Here is a 21,725-nt window from a genome sequence, read left to right as displayed (position 1 = left end):
GATAATAAGCTTAATCACCAGGGCAAAACCCACAGTGACTTTTAAAGAACATTTATTGCTTTTTTCCTTTTCAAGGCACATCAGAGTCATTAGGGTGCTGCTTGTTTGTCTATGAAAATGTATTTTTGTGTGTGCTCAGGCACGTACTCCACCACACACTACCAGCACCACATCCTCTGGTCATCTGTGTTTGCAGAGAGAGAGAGAGGGAGGGAGGGAGAGAGAGAGCTGCTCTCATTCTGTGGCGATGGCTAAGGGAGATACGGGAGATTACATGTGTATCCTGGTCCTGATCTGATGTCAGACAGACAGAGGTCAACACTGGGACCAGGCCTGATCTGGCAGTGGGAAATGATTAATCACATTGTTTTTGTGTGTGTGTACCTGTGTGCGTGCGTGCTTGTGTGTGTGAAAAGGAAACAAAAGAGAAAGAGAATGAGACAAGACAATCATGCCTGATGGGTATTTAAAGGTTTTAGACAGTAGTGTTGGATACACGTTGAAACTAGTCATTTTTTGTATCTTTTAAGTTTTGTTAATTGTTGTTTTTTTTTGGCCACTTGGGGCGAGATGAACAAGCTGTAAATACAACATACAACACTTATGGAGAACAAGCAGGCAGCAGTTGCTTATTTACACATCCAGCAGACACAGAGCTTCATGTTTTGGGACACCTGAAATCTTAAAGATGAGGATACAGTCTCCAACCTCTCCTGAGAGAAACGCTCCAGTATGTTCAACAGACAGTTGCTCACGCTGTCTGTTCGCTGCTTCAGTGCTGAGGATGCAGTGTACAGTGGCTTGATCAGTGAGTGAACCAGAGCAGATGTAAAACCAACACAATGAGCTGAAGGATGCTCCATAGAGCAGAGGCAGTTTTAGGGCTGGTGAAGGGATGTGTGGAGGTGGCACAGTGTGTTGTTAATGCGCCTGCACAGCATGTGGATTTTTTATGTGCATTAATGAGTACAGCGAGCGTGTGCACCTCGCTCTAGGAGTTTTGAGTGCAATAAAAATAAACACAACACAAGTGAATTCAGTTGCAACTGTAGTTGCCTGTGAGTAGCAAAACAATGCAACAACACATTAACATGAAAAATAAAAAGTGGGCTGTAGCCCCGGTCATGCAGAGCTCACGCTATATTGCAGTGAAAAACACCCTTTGCTTGTTTACAGTGAACCGAACAAATGAGCATAATGTTGCTCCAGTGTGTGATTTTAGACAGCAGGAATCAGACACGTGACATGTAACACAACAGTGTCAGTGTCTGTGTTGCCATGTTGGCTCCTCCTGCCCTGTGATTACCTCCATTGCTGCATTAAAGAGAGAACAATGCCCCTCCCCCAGTTCTGTGTTAGTGTCTTTAAACAGAACTGTGACGGAGAATAAAGGTGCAATGTTCCCACTTTGAACAGCTGTGTAAAAGGGGCTTGTAGCTTGTACCTCGCCCCCTACCAAATGCAGCGTTGCTTTCTTGTAACCATGTCGACAGCACTGTGGAGGGTGGTTCACCAAGTGGCTTCTTGCAACATCTCTTATCATTCTCTCACCTTAACCAAGCAGCTTAAGTTTAAGAAGGAACTGGAAAAACACTTGTTATTTTAGGAACTGTTGTTTTGCACAGTTTGACACCCCAGATTTGACAATAATTGTCTTTTCAAAGTAAAAGTCCAATATCAGTGTGACTGAAGGTTATTAAGCGAACATCAACGCTCTTCTAACTAAAATCTCTGTGGACTATAACTCAGTTAAAATCAATTCTGTGTTTTTCATCTAATAAACTATTGTTGTGATTGATTATGTGGCCACTTTGTCCAAAAGTCCAGAGTTAGTGGCAGTGCAGTATTCATGAGATGGAGAAAAGAGAGAGGGATGGCTGTAACAAAAGTAATTAAGAGGTATGAAAAGGCGCTTTTCATTAAAGAGGCAGTGAGACCCTGAGATGATGAAACATTTTCCCAGCAGTTAATTGAAACCACAGCTTAAACCTTTAGATTGGAGAAAGGTCAGGTGAGGGGAGGAGGGAGGGGGAGACAGAAGGTGTGATGTGCAATTACTGTGCGTGTGCACTTGTGCAGATCTTTACTAATTTTCTGAGAGCTAAAATAAATAAAAAGATTGAATCAAAGAAAACTGAAAATGAGGGGGGTTTTTTTTCGCTGAGGTTTCCTCCAAGGTGAGGAGGGAGATGAGAGACCACATAAACAGTTGTTGGCTGTCCTGAGAGAAATATAACACCCCACATTAATTAGCCTTTACCCTTTATGCAGCCTTTATCACCCCCCATTCATCTGCTCCCCCTCTGCTGTATTGTCAGAGAGGTGTCATGCTGCAGGAAAGTGAAAAGCAACTCACATCCTCCCTGAGCATGTGAGTGAGTTTTGAATGAATGAATGCTCACATCCTTGAATCATTTGACCTTGACAGATTTGACAGTCTTTTCCTTTGCGTACAGAGAGCTCAGTTTATAAAGCAGTTTCAGATTAGTTATTTGTTGACTAACACTTTGGTCATACTTCAGCACAGATGCAGCATGCACACATACACACTTCTATACAAATCACAATCAGGGATTTGCACACTGTACAATATAAAAGATGATGGCGACCTCATGACACCAAGAAAAAAAGTCAAAAAAGTCAAAACACAAAGTGAAACATGATGCATACACACAGTTCACAACACAAGCTTGCAGTTTACTTTTGTAGTGTGTACACAATTTATAGTTTGTACAGTCCAACCTCCGTGGACCTGGGCAAATGATGAACATTAATTCATTAATTGCCCTTACAGCAACATGGAGGCAACAACCACACTTGGCCTGAAGAGTGCAGCCTAACCTGCTGATATTTAGTAAGTATAATGTTTAGATCAGCTTTAGACAATTAGCACTAAACACAAAGTACAGCTGAAGCCAAAAGAAATGTCCTTAATTTTGCAGATATTAAAATATTAGACAAATCAACATTTTTCACATGATGATGGCGCTAGAAGAAAAGTCAAGGAATCACCAAAGTGATTACGATTCCTGCTGAAGGGAACATAAAGCGTATTGTATTTGTATCAAGTGTCATGGAAATCCATTCAGTGGACGTTGAGACATGTCACTAAGAGCCAAATATGTCATCCTCATGGTGCTCAGTGGAAAGTGATAAGATCAGAGCTCAGTGGGGTTCGTCCTCTGGGGATAGTGAACGTCTGCTGTTGAGAAGTTTGAGTCTGGACCAAAGTGATGGACCCACAGACCAACATCATCCATGGAGCTGTGCCTTTAGCATGTATATTAAAGTATCAGATGTGAGCTGTGATAAAGAAGGTTCCTTTTTGCCTGCAGGAAGTTCAAACTGTACACCAGCCTAACCTCTGTGCAGCATGATAGGGAGGTTCATATATACTATTAAAACTTTGTCAATTTGACAAATCCACATCAGCTCAACCCTGATGACCCTTTCCCTCTAGGCTGCTCCTCACTGGTGTCACTATTACATGAGGAAAGAACTGGAAACGCTGTTTCTCTCGGTAGAGCTCACAGTATTTCCACCATGATGAATCTTTCTGCCACTGCTTGTAGTTTGTAGTGAGACTGATTGACCACAACTGCACTAGGTGGTGTTAATTAGTCATATGTGATAATGAGATATCTGACTCAGCAATAAAGGCCTTGAGAAGCCTCAGTGTTTCCATGAGCGTGCCCTTGTGTTCTCTTTATTTTTTCTCTTTGCACCTCACTTACTAATTCTCTTTTCTCTCTGCCACTCCAGTGCTCTCTCCATCCCTGGCAGATTTACTGCGCTCCCTTCACCTCGCAAACACACTGAGCAGTTGAAAAAAACCCAGCAGCGTTTACCAAGACGACAACTGTGTAACACGTCTCGCTGCTTTGTCTTGCAAGCCAAGCATTTAATTTGTGGAGAGGTCTTTGTGTTGACTAACAACAATAGTGCCTGCTGTTACGTGTTGCATTGTGTAACCCTCTTTGATATCATCCCACTGGATATCTCTATTTGTAGTATAATGAGCACTGACTGTTTTGCTATTGGAGTCTCTGATGCATCTGAGCTCTTCAAGTCAGGGCCTCAATTGAATTAAGGAAAACTGAGCTGCATTTTCATTGTTTTTCTCTGCCGATGTTGCTGCACATAGAGGAGAAGTATTTCACTTAAAGGCTCTGTGGCACAAATCTGATTCGTCTAATCCTCCCTGTAATATCTCTGTGGCTTGGAAGCTCCGACGAGAAAAGCAATCGTCCTGCCGAGAGGCACGATGAACGTCCTGCCACAGTGAGCAAATATGTTCAAGCGGATCCATTTTTTAAGATAAAGCATCTCTGCGTCATAAACTGCTGCCAAGTCTGCTTCAGCGTAGCACAATTCTTATGGGAGGGAAAGTTCTGGCCTGTTCTCTGTCTGCTTTACACCCAAAGTTAAAGCAGAATATCATGAATAATTTCCTCTGTGTTGCAGCTCCCAAACAGCAGTCTCATGTCGGTGTGCTCCATTTTTATGCCTGTGGAATTTAACACCAAGGTAGTGTGTGCTGAATCCTGGCCTTGCTGACTTCCTGCTAGCACGCAGCCTGTTGATCGCTCGGGTGAATCTCTCACCCTTTTGTTCAGAATGAATACACTTCTCAGTTTCTCCCTCCTCCACCTCCTCTTCCTCACTTCCTGCCGTCACATTTCGCGGCAGGGTGAGACCCCAAAAGATGATGACTAGCTACCTCATCGTCCGCACTCAGACACACACAGATGTCACATACACAGAGCATGCACACAAACAGAAAGCGTGCCTATAAACATGTAACACTTGCACGGACACATGCTCACAGACTTTCACACATACTTTCTCACTCTCAGCTTCTCTGCTATCTTGACACATAGCGTCCACTCTGCAGACTGTCTGGCACCTTACATCACTCTGCATCTCTTTGTAGTCATTACATTTCCCTGGGGAAGACAGCTTCCTTATGCCAAATATACAGAGTGTCACTTTGCTTCTACAGCTCTCTTACACTGGATGCTGTCACGTCCGGAGGGAAGTCAATCCTCCTCTAAGAAAAGGAGGCCAGTATATCACGGCGTGTGATGAGTGACTAATTGATTTTATAGTTCTGCTCCATTTCAAACGTAACCTTCAGTTGGGGAGACAAAGCTAAATGGGGTACAAACAAACAGAAATTAAAAAAAAAGATCTCAGGAGACGTTCTAGTTAAATAAAGCATAAACAAATATAAACAAAAACCTAGAAGCAAAACATCAGATAGAATTTACCCAAACTGTCTTTATTATTTCTATTTACAGTTTTCTGCTCGGAACAACTGCCCCAAGAGATAACTGATGCCTGTGAGCCAAGGCAGAGATGTTGTATAAGCCCATTTACACTGTATGAACTGTATGCGTCTTGGGTGCAGTGGATGGCCAAGACATTTAGAAACACAGCCAAGAGGCATATGAGAAGTATTTTAGCCAGATGTTGAAAAGGTGTAGATTATTTCATCTATTCAGGATGCAAAAGCAAAACTCTTAACTCTGTCCAAGTGTAGATATGTCAGTAAGTAGCCTCTGTTCTCAGGCTCTTGCCGCAGTGGTGATGACAGCTAAAATGATGCTAAGATTAAACCGAAGTGAGTCAACTTCCCCCCCCCACCAAACTAACCCAAAATAGATAACTCAACTAAAAACCACAAACCGAACACAGAACTACCAGCCTCCCTTCAACAGGCTGTGGTGGATCAGGAGCACCCGAGGAGTGGGAGAAAACAAGGGGGAAGCACGTAACATGGTGCCTCAATTAACTGGGGACATAGCACAGCAACAGTGTAGATATATAGATGTGTCACCCCACACCCCTCCCTCCCCACCTCAGCTGAGATTCAAACTGAATCCCACTCTGCCACACCAGCTGCTGGCAGTGCCACCATTCACTGAGCCTGTGAATCTGATACTCTGCACGTGCCAGTCACCTTCCCTCCTCAGTTGTTGAAAATAAACCTAAGAGCAACAGAACACAGCAGCTCTCAGTTGACATTTAGCTACTGGAACCCCCCTTCATCTCCCCACACTCCTCTGATGAGCTGTTTCACACAGGCAGTGATGAAAAGGCGAGGAGGAGTAAAAAAAAACAAAAAACAAGCAAACGTGGGGAGCGAGAGGTTTGTTTAAGTGGGACCACCTTGTGTTTTGTTGGAAATACAAAGAGGTTTGCATAATAATGCTATTCCTAGGAGGTGTCGCGGAGAGTGACTACTCTACACATCATTAGTGGGATGAAGTCCTCACAGATTAGTATGTGTGTTTGTGTGCGTTGATGCATGGCAGCTTTTATCCACCTGTGTTTGGCAAAGGATAGTGGGGTGTCTCTAATTCCCAGCATTTCCTCTGTGGCGGTGCATAAACGTAGCAGCACTTCCACCCACTCTACCCCAGCAGTGATCAACTGTTTCTCAAGTTCTTTAAACTTTCCTTACCCTCAAATATCTCAGTGGCCCTGATCAGTGTTTCTCCTCCTACAAGGCTCTGTGGGACTCTGGAAGAACCACTGGGAATCCACATTAGCCGGCAACATCAGGCTCTCCTGCTGATTAACCATGTCATTCACCTCCCCCATCTCCCCAAACCTGAGCAGTTGGAGCAAAGTGAGACAAGAATGAGTCCAGGGAAGTAGGAGGAAGCGCAGTGAGATTTACTTGCCAATTGGAGCTTTTGTTTGGCCCTGTTTGAGGCGCAAGAGTGCTGCTTCCTGTTTCTGCGAGAGATGCTTTAATCTAATTAAAAACAGATTAATGGCACACTGACTGGCATCGCTGAAGCTAGAACAGAGGCTTAGCGAGGGGGTAAGAACGCCCCCCCCCCCCAGAAGTCACCAGTTGTCCTGTTACTGCTAAACACTAAATGAAATATTGGTTGTAAACAGTCTAGACTGTTGTAAACAGGACCCTGAGGACTGCTGTCCTTGTATACGATCGAAGGGGAGGGTCACAGGGAGCAGAGAAGAGCTGAGCACTGACGGGTGTCCAATCAAACTGTCCCTCCTCTGAGGTTTTACTCTGAGCATAAAATCAAACACAGTTACTCTGTGTATAATGCTTTAGATTACTTTTCTGGGATTTAAATGATGCTTTTACCCTGTTCCACATAAAATTTGTGCACCCCATGTAAACAAGTAAGCAGAAGAGCGGAAAGGCCAAGGTCTCACAATATTGTGTGCAATATCACACAATATTCCACTGACGACACAAGAGCCATGAAAGAGATGACTAGAAGGAGAAATATGAAAAGGCTGAGGATAGAAAGATGTCAGCGTCTGTTTATGTAAGAGAGTGAGAAGAGTGAGTGGGAAGAGGGCGACATGAAACACTTTTTCAGCATCCACAGTTATATATTTCTCTCGTCTTTAATAAAAAATAAATATAAATATAAAGTATTTTGGATTTTTATGTGAGTTTGAGTTGTCGATGGGTTGAGGGTGGGTTAAGTCGGCGGGGGCAACTCATCTCATCCTCACTGCCTTTCATTTGAGTCTTATAAGCACACATATACACAAGTCCAAACTCATACGGCTGTCCATAAACACAGTCCCTCTCTGACACACACAAACACACATACACACACAAGCTCATTTATGCACAGAAATACTCTGTCAAACTTTTTCTATCTCACACACACGCATGTACCCATAAAGGACAATGCGCTGTGCCCTTGAGGATGAGGGTGGTATTATGTGGCTATTAGAGGAGGAGCTGTTTGTCGGGGTGTTGCAGAGACAGAATATTACCAGGGAAAATTGACCACAGCTCTGTGTGTGTGTGTGTGTGCGTGTGTTTGTATACGGGGAGGAAAGCATGGACTGTCATCCTCCAAGGCGAGAGTTAATCCAGAGTATCCATCACACTTCAGTGTGCCATTTCACAAACCGGAGGCGGGGGGATTAAATAAGAGATGGGTGCTGATACAGACACAGACACAGGAGATCCCACCACCGTCAAACACCATCACAGCCGTCATCCTGCATTCCAGATGTAGAGTCTTGCTAGAGACAGAGGGTGCGCTTGTTGAGGGCCTTCTGGTCGGGCTGTAATGCACCAGCTGGGTGGAGTTCAGGTTTTATAGCCAATGACAAAACCAGGAGCCATGTACATTTCCTCATATTTTATCTTGTCTTATTGGATTTCTCAGCATCTAAATCAGCACTCAGCATCCTCTCCCTCCATTTATCGCCTACAGGCATAAATGTATTTCACCATTGATGCTCTAAAATACTCACATTCTCCTGATGCTAATGTTTCAAAACATTCGAACAACCAGAGCAACTCCAAGATCATGCACACCCACACAGCCGTTTTCAGTCAGCTTGGTGGAGCAATGGTGGCAATTACTTGAGATCTCAGTGCACAGAGAGGTTTTTCTGCCCCAACAGGGGCAACAAAGCAGTGGCAGTAAAGCCAGAGAGATGTCAATCAGTCTGTACTTACCCACACAGTCCTGAGAAGAGGTCTCACACAAAATACCTGTGTGTGTCTGCGTGTGTGTACTTGTGTGCGTGTGTGTGTATGTACAGAACCATTCTGTAGACACAAGAGGTAAAAGCTTTTAGACTTATTACATACACAAAACTACTGAAGCAACAGGGCCATAGACAAAAAAAAAGAAATAGCAATAACAGCAATACCCCACTGTGACACTTCTCACTTAGACATACAGACATGGTTGTGATACACTGTCCATTAGGCCAGTATTTCACATATTGACAGCCAGGTTTATATTACACACACCATATAAATCACTGGACTGATCGCTGAGCCCCACCCCTCATTCTTCATTCATGCATCACTTATATGAAGTTAATGTACGGTGGCAAATTTACCTTCCTAGTTCAACAATAGACTTTAATGTTAGAAACTACTAAGCTACTGCTGGCTCCATAAGTTGGTTGAAAACACTGTCTCAGGCTGCTTATTGTTTTTAGATGTATTAGTTTTAAATGAGTCTTAAATATCCACATTGCCACTACATACAGTATATGACAGAGAGTTAAAAGCCTAAAGCTGCATGTCTCAGGCAGCTGATGCATGTAGAAGGCATGGAAATAAATAAACAGCATTGTTCTTGTATTGCAGTGTAGTGATAATAGTAGTATTAGTATGATAAGTAGTATTATGTATGGCAAGGTGAAGGTTATTTAATTCTAACATGTTTTAAACAGTGTGTTTTCACCTTTAAGAAAAAAGGCTTTTAGGATTAGGACAAACTGGGAACGCTGTCTCTGGGGCTGCTGGAGTGCACTTCCCCTTATCTAACCCCCAGCCCAAACCAGCCCCTGCAAACGTCAGCCCAAATTCTGAAAGCACTCCGGGCATCACCCTCCAACACATCAGTCCTTATTGAGGCTTATGCACACTGCTGCGGCTGCTGTGCTGTGATGGGACTCTACTGCAGGGAGCTGCTATGCATTATTATTTGCTTGATGAGGCAAATCATCAATTACCTGCAATACTGACGACTGATGACAACAACTTGAACACAAAAATTCAAGAACGGATTCCATCCTAATGTCTACTCTCTCTCCCTCCCTCTCTCTCTCTCTCTCTCTCTGTATGTGTGTTTGTGTGTTTGTGTGTGTGTGTGTTTAAACTTATTACTTTCCATCATCCAGACTGCAGGCCCAGGCTCCACTCACCCTGCACCTCCTCTTACCCCACATCTGCTTCAGTCTAAGGCCTTTATCTTCAGTCCTTGTTCAGTCCTCGTTCCAGTCACTGCCATATCTCTCCCCACACACGCACACACACACCAGCAGGCCATAGGATTATCTAGGCTTATTCCCAAAGGCTGGACACCCAGCCTCCAAACCCCCTCCTCAAACTACCCAGTATGGTATTTAGCTTGTGCTGCAGTGCATCAGTTTTTCTTGAGGTAGATTGTAGTTGGATTTTTCCTCTTTTCTCTTGTGTTACAGTCTCGTTGCCCAGACATGATCCATGCATCTCTGTGGACTGTTTATCACACAGCTGTTCCCCCCACCATACAACATTTATAACTCAAATCCACTTATCATTTCCTCTTTCTCTCTATGCATCCTCCCTCCATCCTCCCTCCTCATTCCTCTTGCTCAGCCACTGTATTATCCTTTCCCTTCCTGCTCCCTGCTCACTTGCTTTCCATTCCTCCTCTGTCACTCTTTTATCCACCTGTCATCTGCTTCGTTCTCCTCCCCTCTTGCAGCCTTTCTTAGTCCTGTCTTTTCCCTTTTTGGCTGGAACAGCCATGGTCCAGCTCGACATCCTGTTTACAGCATATCCACAACAGTTTTCATCTCATCAGACCTCTCCAGCAACTTGTTGGTAAAAAAACCTTGGCTACTTTCCTTAGAAGAGAGTTGCCAATGAGAGACAGAGAGGTGGATCAGCAGTTTGCACTGTGGTAGAGGCAAAATAAGAGAGATACCCAGTTGCTTCAAGCCTTCTCTCTCAGTGATCGTTGTTGTAGCAGCAGAGCAGCAGCTTGGAAATGGCCTGGAAGTGACTGCTGGTAACATGTCGTCTTATTGGGACGTGCTTGAGTCACTATACAAAGCCATATACAAGGTTTTGACCTCATCTTATCCCCATATCTCTCTATTCCCTCTCTGGTTCTCATTCCCTCTCCTCTCCTCTTCTCTCCTCTCCTCTCCTCTCCTCTCCTCTCCTCTCCTCCTTCCCCTCCTCCTCCTCTCCCTGTGAAATCCCTGTCAGATGTGGAGGTGTAGCATTTTGGGAATTGACTGTAAGTTGGAATTTGTGGTGCACGACACTACCCTGACAAGTTAAGCTTGTTTTTCAGCCTTTCAGTCTCAGGTGAGCAACTAAAACTGCCAAACAGGAAATAGGAAACATTGTCCAACGCCCCCCACAGCTTGTCTCTGTGGGCTCCCCTTCTCTCTCTCTCTCTCTCTCTCTCTCTCTCTCTCGCTCTCTCTCTCTACATCTCCCCTCTATCTCCTCACTCTCCGGCAGCTTCTTGCTGTTGCCTGAGTTTCTAGCTTCGTTTGTGTCTGGATTAGGACGTGACTTGCCTGGATAAGGAGAGCAGGTACTCAAGGTGATGCTGAAACACACTCCACTCTCACAGACACACACACACAGTCATACACACGAAAACTCTCAGAAGCAGACACACACACCTCTCCACTCCTAAGCACTTGAGCGTCTGAGGGAGCTGTCGATGCTTACATGGAGCACAAGCAGGGCTTGGCCTCTAATTGCAGCCTTCAGGCTAACATTTTGGTCAGTTGCTGTGGAATTATGGGACTTTTAGGTAAAGATAAAAAAGGTCTCCATTTACATAAATTACCACCCAAACGACCAAGCTGTAGTGTTATATAATGTGCAGATTGAAAAGCAGTTTGATCCTTTTCCGTGTTTTGCTGCTGCTGGCCCATTTGTCTCACATGAACATCGAATGAGCAGATTTGTTAGAGTTGATGGAGAGCATGTTTCCATAGCAACCCCTAGCACTACCATCATGTACTCTTTCATCTCTACATATTGTCTGCATCAATAGTCAGAGCAGTTTTGGCATGTCTGCTGCATTTTGTGTTTTTGGTGGAGATATGGGAGGCTGTGAGAGAGATGGAAGAGAGGAAGATGGTGGAAGAAGATGAGAAAAAAAGATGAAAAAGAGAGAAAGAGAAACAGGGAGAGAAAAGAAATGTTCCTGGCAGAGCTGCAGCCTCCTCTGTATCCGTTCTCCATCTGCAGCCAAATTAATAGCATAGTCCAGACATGTATCTGTGCTGGGCGTGCATTTGTGTGCAGCATGTAGGATGCAGAGCGGCCTGGTGGATTCTCCGGCAGCTTCATGGCTGAGTGTGTAAACTGTGTGTAAACTGTGTGTAAACCAGTATGATGGAGTCTCTGGAGCTGCATTCACATCATTTGGGATGGAAGGAAGGAATGGGAAAGATTCCCATGTTTATGATTTGCGACAGCCCGTTCACATGAGACAATTGTCACAGGTTTGTGTGTAGCTGTCTCTGTAAACGGAGGTTCTCGTCTGTGTGTAGTCCCATACACTTGACTGACAAACTAGAGAATTACACAGAATTACATTAAACTCCCCCTTTTTCTATCTCATATTCTTTTCTCTCCCTGTGTCTTTTCATGGAGTTGGTTAAATCATGTTTAAATGTGGGATAACACCCAGTTTTACTGTCCATGATTTTGGTGGATGAAGAAACATCCAGCATGAAGTGGAGGGAGGTTCTTAGTTATTTGTTGGTGATTCTTAGCAATTAATTCGTTTTTTCAGTTGTTGTTGTGGTGACATATATAACACCAGTACCACGCTCTTTAGTTAGGCCTCACTGTTGCTGTCTTTAGTTTAATACTGACACATGTGTGTCACGGGTGTCCAGTTATATTGTCTGGTTACTTAAAGACAGTAGCAGTCAACACCATGACTGTGTATTTCCAGCTTGGAACTGCAGTGAACCAATGACAGTCTCATAAAAACAGATTCAGACATTCAGGGATTCATACATCAGATAACCTACAGAACCAATCCTGTCAACTTGCAGAGGCGAGGGGGGGGGCAAAATAAACCTGAAACATTGTCAGAACGGTTAGCGAAGTTAGCATCTTGTATTTGTTTATGGTGTCGGTTAGTTCACAACAGGCAGTCGCCAATTTTGGTCACAACACACTCTTCATCTGAATCTGGGTCTGACTGAAACTCAAACATGTGGCTGAGTCTCTCTGATGTTCCTCCTCTAACCTCCTTTCGACCTCTAGTTTAAAACTATGGAACTATTAGGAACTGATTTGTATTCTGATTGTCTCCTTTGTTTTCGTTCTGCTTTTGTAATCTCAGCATAATTGAAAATGAGGGTCACCCCTCAATGTATCTCTGAGAAAATAAATAAAGGTTGATGATGATGATGACGATGATGATGATGATAATGATGATGATGATGATGAAGACCTGTATCAGCAACACCAGTAAAATAGAAAAACAACATACAAGTGTATCAAAAGTAGCACTGCCTAACGAACAACTTAACTACTAACAAAACAGCATTAATGGTTACTGATAACAAGGGTAATTTGATAGGTAATGTGTTTGGTTACAGTCCTGGATTCCAGTGTTGTCACATATCGTAATTCAGATTTGAGTGCAGGACCCGACAAAGTGGTAAATAGAACTGGGAGGATGGGATTTACTTTTCCACCCTGTTCATTTTGGTACCAACCAAGAGCACCTGGATTTATGACATGCAGCTTTTACCTGTGCCAGACATGGAGTTAGCGGCACCTGCTTACAGCATAAACAGTTTATACCTCACAGGTGCGCTGTGTGGCTGCATGCTCAGACAGGTGCTCTGTAGTATGTATACACATATAAAGATATTAACTTTGAAGTCCATTTGCTGAATAGCTATGAAACTATTCCAATAGTTATGAAAAGCTTTTTCATACTCCACACAACATGAAAAGTGACATATCATGTCAATATGTTTTTCATCCAAAGGGAAATAATATCTGCAGGTTCTAATATAAACTAACACCTTCACCTCCAGCCCTGGAACACTATTACATTAGCAGGAGGAACATTGGAAACAAACAACCAGAGCATTACCACTGTTGATCCACTGAGAGGCTGGATAGCTGCGAGGCACATTCTTTAGTGAGCCACAGAAAACCGAATACATCTATGGCTGAAGTCTAAGAGCCCCACTGGCTCTGTTTCTGTCCAAAGTTCAGGGGTTGTAGCAGGGAGACGGAGCACTTCCACTGGCCTTTGTTAAAAGAGTGCTTGGACATTTTAGACAATTTGGTGTCAGTGTCTCTGCGTGTTTTCGCTACCGGTGTTGATTTGTCCTCTCTGGACTAAAAGCCCACAGTAGGACGTTGCTGGCTTGTCACCAGAAGAAAGAGGAAGTACTCCCCTGTCACTGCAGGAGCAGCTTGCAGAAAAGGGTCTTATTGTGCTAAATGGTAGGAAACAAGCTTTCATGGAGCAGACTTTTGGTAGTGCTGCAGCAGGACCCCCGTCATGAAATGGCAAAGATGGATGGAGGGAGTGTCTGTGCTGCCTTGTGCTGTCTCTGGAATCTTTCTCTTTGCTCCACTCTGTCTCCTGCACCATCTTCCTCCTGCCTGTCTACAACCACCACATCACACCAGGACATCTCTGTGGCCCAAAGCTGATGGGTATGCTGTCCAAGAGATGGGCCTGTTGCCACCTTCTGCCTCCCTTTGTCAACATCCAAAAAACTAAGGCCAAACCACCATGTGGGTATGCTAATGTGCACTGCCCTGGGGCTGCCCGCAGAGATGCCAGTCTGTGGCAGGGGCCGACCGGGTACGAGAAGAGAAAATGAAGCTTTGACTCCTGGATCCTGTCAGTCTGAAGGGGTGAGCGGGGGGTGAACAGCCTTTGCAGCCTGGCTGTGCTCTGTGTTTTGGCTCTGCTCTGCTCCAAACTTATCGGGAGGGCTGTGGAGAGAAAGGGAATGCGAGCCTCCATCACATGTTCTCCCTCCAGCTTAGAATGAAGACACTTGCATGATTTAAATCAACTAAACCAGACATGGGTCAAACTGTATTTGCAAAAGAGTGTTTGTTTTCAGTCTAACCTGTGCGGAGGAGCAGATTTTCACAGCCGTTTGCCACAGCAGAAATTACAACAGGAAGAGCAGCGGGAAGAGAATTTGAAAGTCAATTAAGTGTATTTTTCTGATCCTGATTACATTCACGCCTGACATTAAGATGCATCTCCAGCATACAAATAGAATTCAGATTTCACTGCATGTCAGCTCCTCTAGCAGTACTTACACCTTAGAGGAATACTGTCGTTCATTCTTCTCAGTATCTCACTACTTAAACTGTTTTACTTCATTCATCCCTTGAGCCTTCAGGAAAATTTTATGCATATTTTTTTATTTGTTTCCCCAAAAGAAAGGAAACATAAACAGTAGTAAAAAAAGAGTCATGTCTTGATCAATTTTCAACCATTTGGCCTTCTTACATGTAGATTAGAAACATAATGTCATTCAATGAGCTGCTCCAGAGTGAACTGTATGCATTGACGCCGTCTGTAAACCTCATCCATCAGGTGCTTCTTCAAGCAGTGAAAAAAACCCAAAAAATAACAGAAAGCATCATCTGCAAACACTGTGACCCAGGCATTCTTTAAGCCCCTGTGAATCCTACCAATTTGCTTGTTTTGTTTACGTGTGTTGTTTACTTTTTGGTTTTTAATGAGCCTGAGAGAGTCACAACCATTATTACAGCGGTGGCACTTTTAATGATGTGTTGTTTTAGCCATGGCCCTGCTGCGGTTGGTGGCTGTGCCCTGCAGAAGTCTTCATTAGCAGTGTAGCATTCCTCCATGCGCCTGTGTGGACTCGTATAAAGACACTCTTGCATAAAAAGGGGAATGCTAGGGTTAAATGTGCATGAGTTTCAGATGTGGAATGAGACTGGAGACTCAGTGACTTCAGGATTCCCCAGTGGAATGGCCTCATTTATTTATGCAGCTTTTCTTAGGGGGGAAATGTGACCCTGTGGTCAGCACTGCTCTACAAGTATTTCTCCTGTCCTCTTCGTACCCTGTCTTCCATGTCTCTGTCTTTTCAGAAATCAGAATCAGGTTTATTGCCACGTAGATTTTCACATACGAGGGAAATGCTTTGGTGTTTTGGTGCATAACAATAAACATAGTAAAGAGAAAAATATAAGGAAAGATAAAACAAAGAAAGTACTGCAGGTCAGGGAGCTTAAATAAAAATAGAAACATTTTAAAATGAAATATTTACAATAAAAATATGAAAAATATCATAAAAAGAAATATTAATATAAGACAAAACAACTACAGTCAGGAAATAGCTGTTTTTATGGTGTAAGGTTTTAGTCCTGATGGACAGTAGCCTACTGTCAGAGGGGAGTGGCCCAAAAAGTTTGTGTCCGTGGTGGGAAGGATCGGCCAGAATGTTTCCTGCTCGCCTCAGGGTCCTGGAGGCGTGCAGGTCCTGGAGGGATGGCAGATTGCAGCCAATCACCTTCCCAGCAGAGCGTATGATACGCTGCAGTCTGCTCTTGTCCTTGGCAGTGGCAGCAGCGTACCAGGTGGTGATGGAGGAGGTGCAATGATGGCGGCGTAGAAGTGCACCATCATTGTGCTTTGCAGGTTGAACTTCTTTTACTGCCACAGGAAGTTCATCCTCTGCTGAGGTTCTTTGATGAGGAAGCTGATGTTCTTCCTGTGACCATGGTGCCCAGGAAGTAGTCCACAGTGACACTTTCCCGGCACTGACACTTACCAATGAGAGTAACAGTAGAAAGCTTCTCCTCTTACTCTACTGGACACCAGTGGTTTAAATGAACCAGAAGTGAGGAGTCAGAGGGTGTATGACAAGGACAACACAAGAGGAAAAACCTGTCACAGAAAATAGACGTATAGTAGGATTTTTTTAATTTTCTGCTGTTTTGTATTTTTCTCTCTTCATCTTCCTCCATCTCTCTCCACTCTTTTCACAGCTCTGTAAAACTCCCCTCTGAGTGATACACCATCATGTAGCCCTGATTCGATGCAAGTGCTGTGGCTGGAAATGGAGCAGTGAATAAATGGAGCTAGTACAGCTCTTGTGTAGAAGCAGGAACAGATCGTGTACACGATGAAGGCACACCGGATCGATGAACATCACTTTTTGACATGCCCGGGCGAGGGATTGGTGTGTTTGTGGATTTGTGTGTGTGTGTGTGTAGAGAGCGAGAGGTGTTTGCAGAAGTGCATATCCAGTTCATGCACGAATGCAGCCAATTCTCCCAGACGAGGCAGATGGCTGAGAGAATTGAGTCAGTGAGGTGTTTGTCCCAGTGTGTGAGTCGGAGAGAAGAGTCCTCATTATGTTCACATACATGTATAAGTGTGTGTGTGGGTCCCTTCCTCACCCATCAGTTAATCCATTATCATTTACCAGCCTGTCACACTGTATTTTTAATTGCAGCCAATAGTGAAGCTGCTTGAAGCACATTAAAGCCAAAGCTCTGCACTGAGCATCACTCAATCACTTCAACTTAACCCAGTTTTCATGTAGCGCAGCGCCACACAGCCCCCTCTCCTCAGTGCCCGGACACTAATTGAGCTTCGCCTCAATTGTGGGAGTTGTCGCCATCGTCTTCTTCTTTGAATAATAACCTGCTGCTCCTCCCCACTCACCTCATTTAGGGATGAGCTTGGATCTCCAGAGCAATTTGTGTGTACGCTACCAAATGTGCCCTTTTGTATTTGTGTGCATGTGTGGGTGTGTGCGCGCGTGTGTGTGTCTGTGTGCGTTTGTGTGTCTGTCCCTCAGTATTAGTTGTGAAGCAGAGCTCAGCAGGAGTCCTGTAAGGAGGCCACAGCTGTGTGTGATGTTTGCCACAGCGACGTTCAGTACAAGCAGGGAAATAGTCACGCTGGGCTGAGCTCACAGGGAGTCACTACTAATGTTAGTTACACTTAAATGTATTCATTTATAGATTATTAATTGTGTTTCAGGTGGTTAGAGGAGGCCATCTACTGCTTTATTTCAACAGTGTTGGAACAGTTACATGTACATTTACTAAAATACTGTCTCTAAAAGTTTGTTTCAGAGAAACTTCTAATTGTAATTTTGAACTTTGTACTAGTTTATTAGACAGCCGTAGGTACAGTTATTTTACAGATGAAAACATTCACAGTCAGATTTTTAAAAAATACAGAATTAGCTTTCTGACCTGCTACAACATTAAAGTGCTGCTTAAATCTTAATGCATCATTAATACTAGTCTGGTATGAAAAATATAAAGTTATTTGACTCAGACAGGGACCAGTCTGCTTCCAGAACCAGTGCCTGTACTTTGGATAGTTTAAAGAACAAACTGAATTTATTTATATTTTTTCGCCACATGGAGGCAACGGGAACAAGCTATAAACACAGCGATGTCTGACACATAATCACCTTTTAAGTTGATTTGGCAAAACCTTAACCAAACAGTTGCTTATTTACACATCCAGCAGACACTGAGCAACATTAGCATTCATTCAGAGTCCTGTCTGTGTCACCCTGATGAATCTAAGTACCATATTCACTTGCTTTTAGCTCTCTTCTCTCCAACAACTCCTGAGGGAAATATGTGGTGAAATGCTCCACTGTGTTCACGGGCCTGTCTCTAACTGTGTGTTTGTGTTGTCTGGTGCTGGGAAGACAGTTCATCAGAGACTGCTCTTGAAAAACAGCTGCGTGTTACTGGAAATAACACTGATGAGAGCAGTGAGAGTGAACCAGCTGCAAGTCAGTCTAACATTTCAAATACAGGACTTTTACTTGCAATTATGTATTTTTGCAGCTTTGGTAAATAAATAAATAGTCTATCATCGGTGTCTGCAACTCTGAGTCCGTGTGGCTGTAACTAACTATATGCACCAATGATAGCTGAAACATGGGCAAACAGAGCTCTGCTCTCACTACATCCATATTTACTGAGTCGCACCATGTTTGCAGCCTGTCACAGAATATAGGGCTGACATCACACTGACAGCTCTGAATTACAGTTCTCCACAACAAACTGAAAGCTAGCAGGCCAAAAGGCTAGCAGGAGACAATTGATGACAATGACATCACAGTATACAGTTGCCAATGGAGACAGACCTGGCTCACCAGCGAGAAATTCCACTAAGGATAAGGGAATTAGTTTGAAGGCCCAGTGAATTTGCCTCAGCTCTCATCCTTCTTTGTTGAGGAGTACATGTCTTTTTTTGTCTCGAGACCTTCATTTGTTAAACACCAATTTCATAAGTCGCTTCAGTTGGTTGCCAGACCAAAACCCCAGGAATGACAAGATGGAGGAAATGTGGCTTTGCAGATTATATTACAAAAAAAAAGAAAAAATGCTGTCATAATAGGCACAGTGTTGTAGCACAGGCAAACTTGGCAAAAGAGGTTCAACATGGCTGACATTTTGTGCAGACAGAATCTGGCTTGGAGATGAAGTGTCTGTCAACAGGACTGCCTGCAAGATGGTCTCCAGTTTGCTGAGTGTGCACCCAGTAGGCCCAGAAATATGAGGAGCGTGCAGAATGTTGCTGAGTGTCTGGTTTGCAGACTCTCCCCTCTTGCATCACCCCTCAGAAAACCTATTGATGTGATTCATGTTTTAGCACATGGTTACAACCGGAACGACTCCTGCTTCTGCTGCTTCTTTTAAAATAAGTTCAAGATTTCTCAAGCAGCACCTACAGTGACATCCTCCCGACCTGGCACCTCCTCCCACACGCATTCTGCAAACCCTTCCCTTTGAGTGTTAACAACTATGTTGCTGTGTCTGAATCTGGCAATCGCAAAGTGCGCCCAGACTTCCGCCCTCTGCAAATTACGGGTGTGAGATGTGGATTTAGAGGCACAAATGTCAGTTTGTGTGTTTCTGTTGTGCCTCTCAAGCACAAAAATGACACTCTTCTTTCTCTAGCTGTTTTCTTTTCTTCCACTGAAAAAAATAATTCAGTAAAAAAAGGGAGATGTTACCTTAAGATTCCCTCTTGAGGGTTTTTATTCATACTTTCAACTCACACTCATTTTACAAAAAGATTCTCTTGTTCTACTTCAGCCTTGTCAAGTCCTTGTGCATCAATCAAATAGGGTTTCCATATATCCCTGCCCACATAATACAGGGGTTTTCAAATAGAAACCTTGGAAATACAGCCCTGAGAAGATATGGGAAGAAACAGTGGGTTATAGTTTCTTTAATTTGAGCCTAGAGGGATAGAAAAAGGATTTAAAATTGCTTATGTCCTGTTGTAGCGGATAGGAAGGAAGCTGCTGGTGAAATGGTATTTCTGTAAAAGACTATTTTAGCCACTAGTTCCGAAGCATCAGCTAACTTGTGATCCAGACAGCAGAAGCCTGTTAAAAGCCTCAGAGAGTAATAGCAGATTGTGCCCCTGTTGAAGCCGTACTTCTGGCTTTGTTTTGATTCCCCGCTCTAAAGACATTTACTTAACACTTTCGCCATCAACTGTTCTCCAGCTTCTCCAAGCTAAACATCCTGAGATCCTTTTACATGACTACTTCTTTGAGACTGATGTAAAATAAAACCTGAGCGTGTGTGTAGTTGTCAGAAGTTGCCTTCAGGATCGTCACAGTAGTGGGGGAGCTACTGAAATCTGACTAGATGTCCTTGCAAAACAAGAAAAAAAGCCTGGATGAATGAATTTGATTGGATGTGATTTGACGCCCCTGTCTCTCCCTGCGCCTCCTCTGTCTAATAGCTGATAATGTAATTAGGTTTCCATCAGAGGGAAGGCCTAATGATTGACTGTTGTGGTTGTGTGCCAGTGAGATAAACGTCCCTCTGAAACACTTCTGTCAGATCAATAACTTCTCCTTCTTGTGTTCTCCTCATTTATAATCCTGAAGTGTTTTCAGTCATAATATGCTTCCACATAGAGACTGTTCAGGCCTTTCTTAATAAACATGTTACTAGTGTGAAACACAGTGGACACTTCCTGCTTTTCATGCTCTGTGCTGTCAAATTATTATTGTGTACATGTCCATTGGAACTTTGCAAATCCAACTTCAGTGGCGTTTGAGAAGTTGTCCTCTGTTATCAGACCCTGCTCTGTTCCCTCTCGCTGGAATCTGAGATGAATCTCTGCACTGTACTGCCTGTACCCTCATGCAGCCTAATTGGCCTGCGTCTTGCCAGGGAGTTTGACCAGTCTGTGTGTTTCTCTGTATTTCCCTGCAGGCTTTGAGCTGCTGTATCAGCCGGAAGTGGTGAGGCTCTACCTGTCTCTGCTGACGGAGAGCCAGAACTACAACACTTTGGAGGCCGCTGCCGGGGCTCTGCAAAACCTCAGCGCTGGACAGTGGACCGTGAGTCCAGGGTTGGGGAGGGTACAACACGTACACACTGTTCTGCCTGACTTTTTTATTTATATATTGCACTTTTTGCTGCTCCTCTTCTCATCATTGTCCTTTCAATAGACAAGGACTCTGATTGGAGCAAAAATCTAGAGAGATCTGGAGCCAATAAAGGGACACAAGACCTGAACCCAGAGATGCTCAGAGTCACCTTAACAAGGTGCAAATGCACTGTGTCTCTGAAAACATACATTCAAAGCCATAGGGTTTGAGGGTTCCATAGGGTCTCAGCAAACCATATAACAATTGTGTACTTCTTAGAAGTGAATCTCAAGAAAGAGGCACAAATGAAGCCGGCAGCTCAGACAGTGAAATCTTTCTCAAAAATTGATTTCCAGGATGCTTGGTGGATGAAAACAAGAGAAATGAGCATTGTACTGTCAAAGTTAAGCAATCTGAACAGCATAAAATATCTTTGAGAATGGAGTATTGGAAAGAGAAATGTAATTTTATTTCATAAGATCGAGATACATAGTAGTTACAATCTGTTCTTTGATAAGATTGTTCTCAGTTAGGACGAGGGTTGCCACCTTCTATGTGAAGAATTTGTGATTATTGCCTTGTTGCCTATATTGGTTATCATAGAATATAGGCAAATATAGACAATAAGGTTAACAATTAATGAAACAATAGGCATTTTTGCCTTTATTCTGACAGTGAGAGAGAGGATGACGTGCAGCAAGGGACTTGAACCTGTGCCCCGCAGTCAGGACTGAGCCGCTGAGCTATTGCAGCTCCTGCCACTGTGTTTACCTGAAGAGGCAGCCATGCATGTATCTTCTCTCAGCACTGAGTTTGTCAGTCAC

At 43.6% G+C, this 21,725-nt stretch overlaps 1 protein-coding gene across 11 annotated transcripts in view; it reads left to right on the top strand.

Moving 5' to 3' along the window:
- Positions 1 to 21,725, top strand: part of arvcfb (ARVCF delta catenin family member b) — a 227,768-nt gene that overhangs the window by 188,270 nt on the left and 17,773 nt on the right. For all 11 annotated transcript variants that reach the window (XM_071482095.1, XM_071482101.1, XM_071482096.1 and 8 more), the window contains one exon: positions 20,744 to 20,871. In XM_071482095.1, coding sequence (XP_071338196.1) covers positions 20,744 to 20,871 — 128 coding nt within the window. The remainder of the gene's footprint in view (positions 1 to 20,743; positions 20,872 to 21,725) is intronic.

The sequence above is a fragment of the Trachinotus anak genome, unplaced genomic scaffold, assembly GCF_046630095.1.
Source record: "Trachinotus anak isolate AG129_WGS33_773 ecotype Australia unplaced genomic scaffold, CSIRO_AGI_Tana_v1 ptg000008l, whole genome shotgun sequence".
Lineage (NCBI taxonomy): Eukaryota > Metazoa > Chordata > Actinopteri > Carangiformes > Carangidae > Trachinotus > Trachinotus anak.
This window is presented reverse-complemented; position numbering and strand designations above follow the sequence as displayed.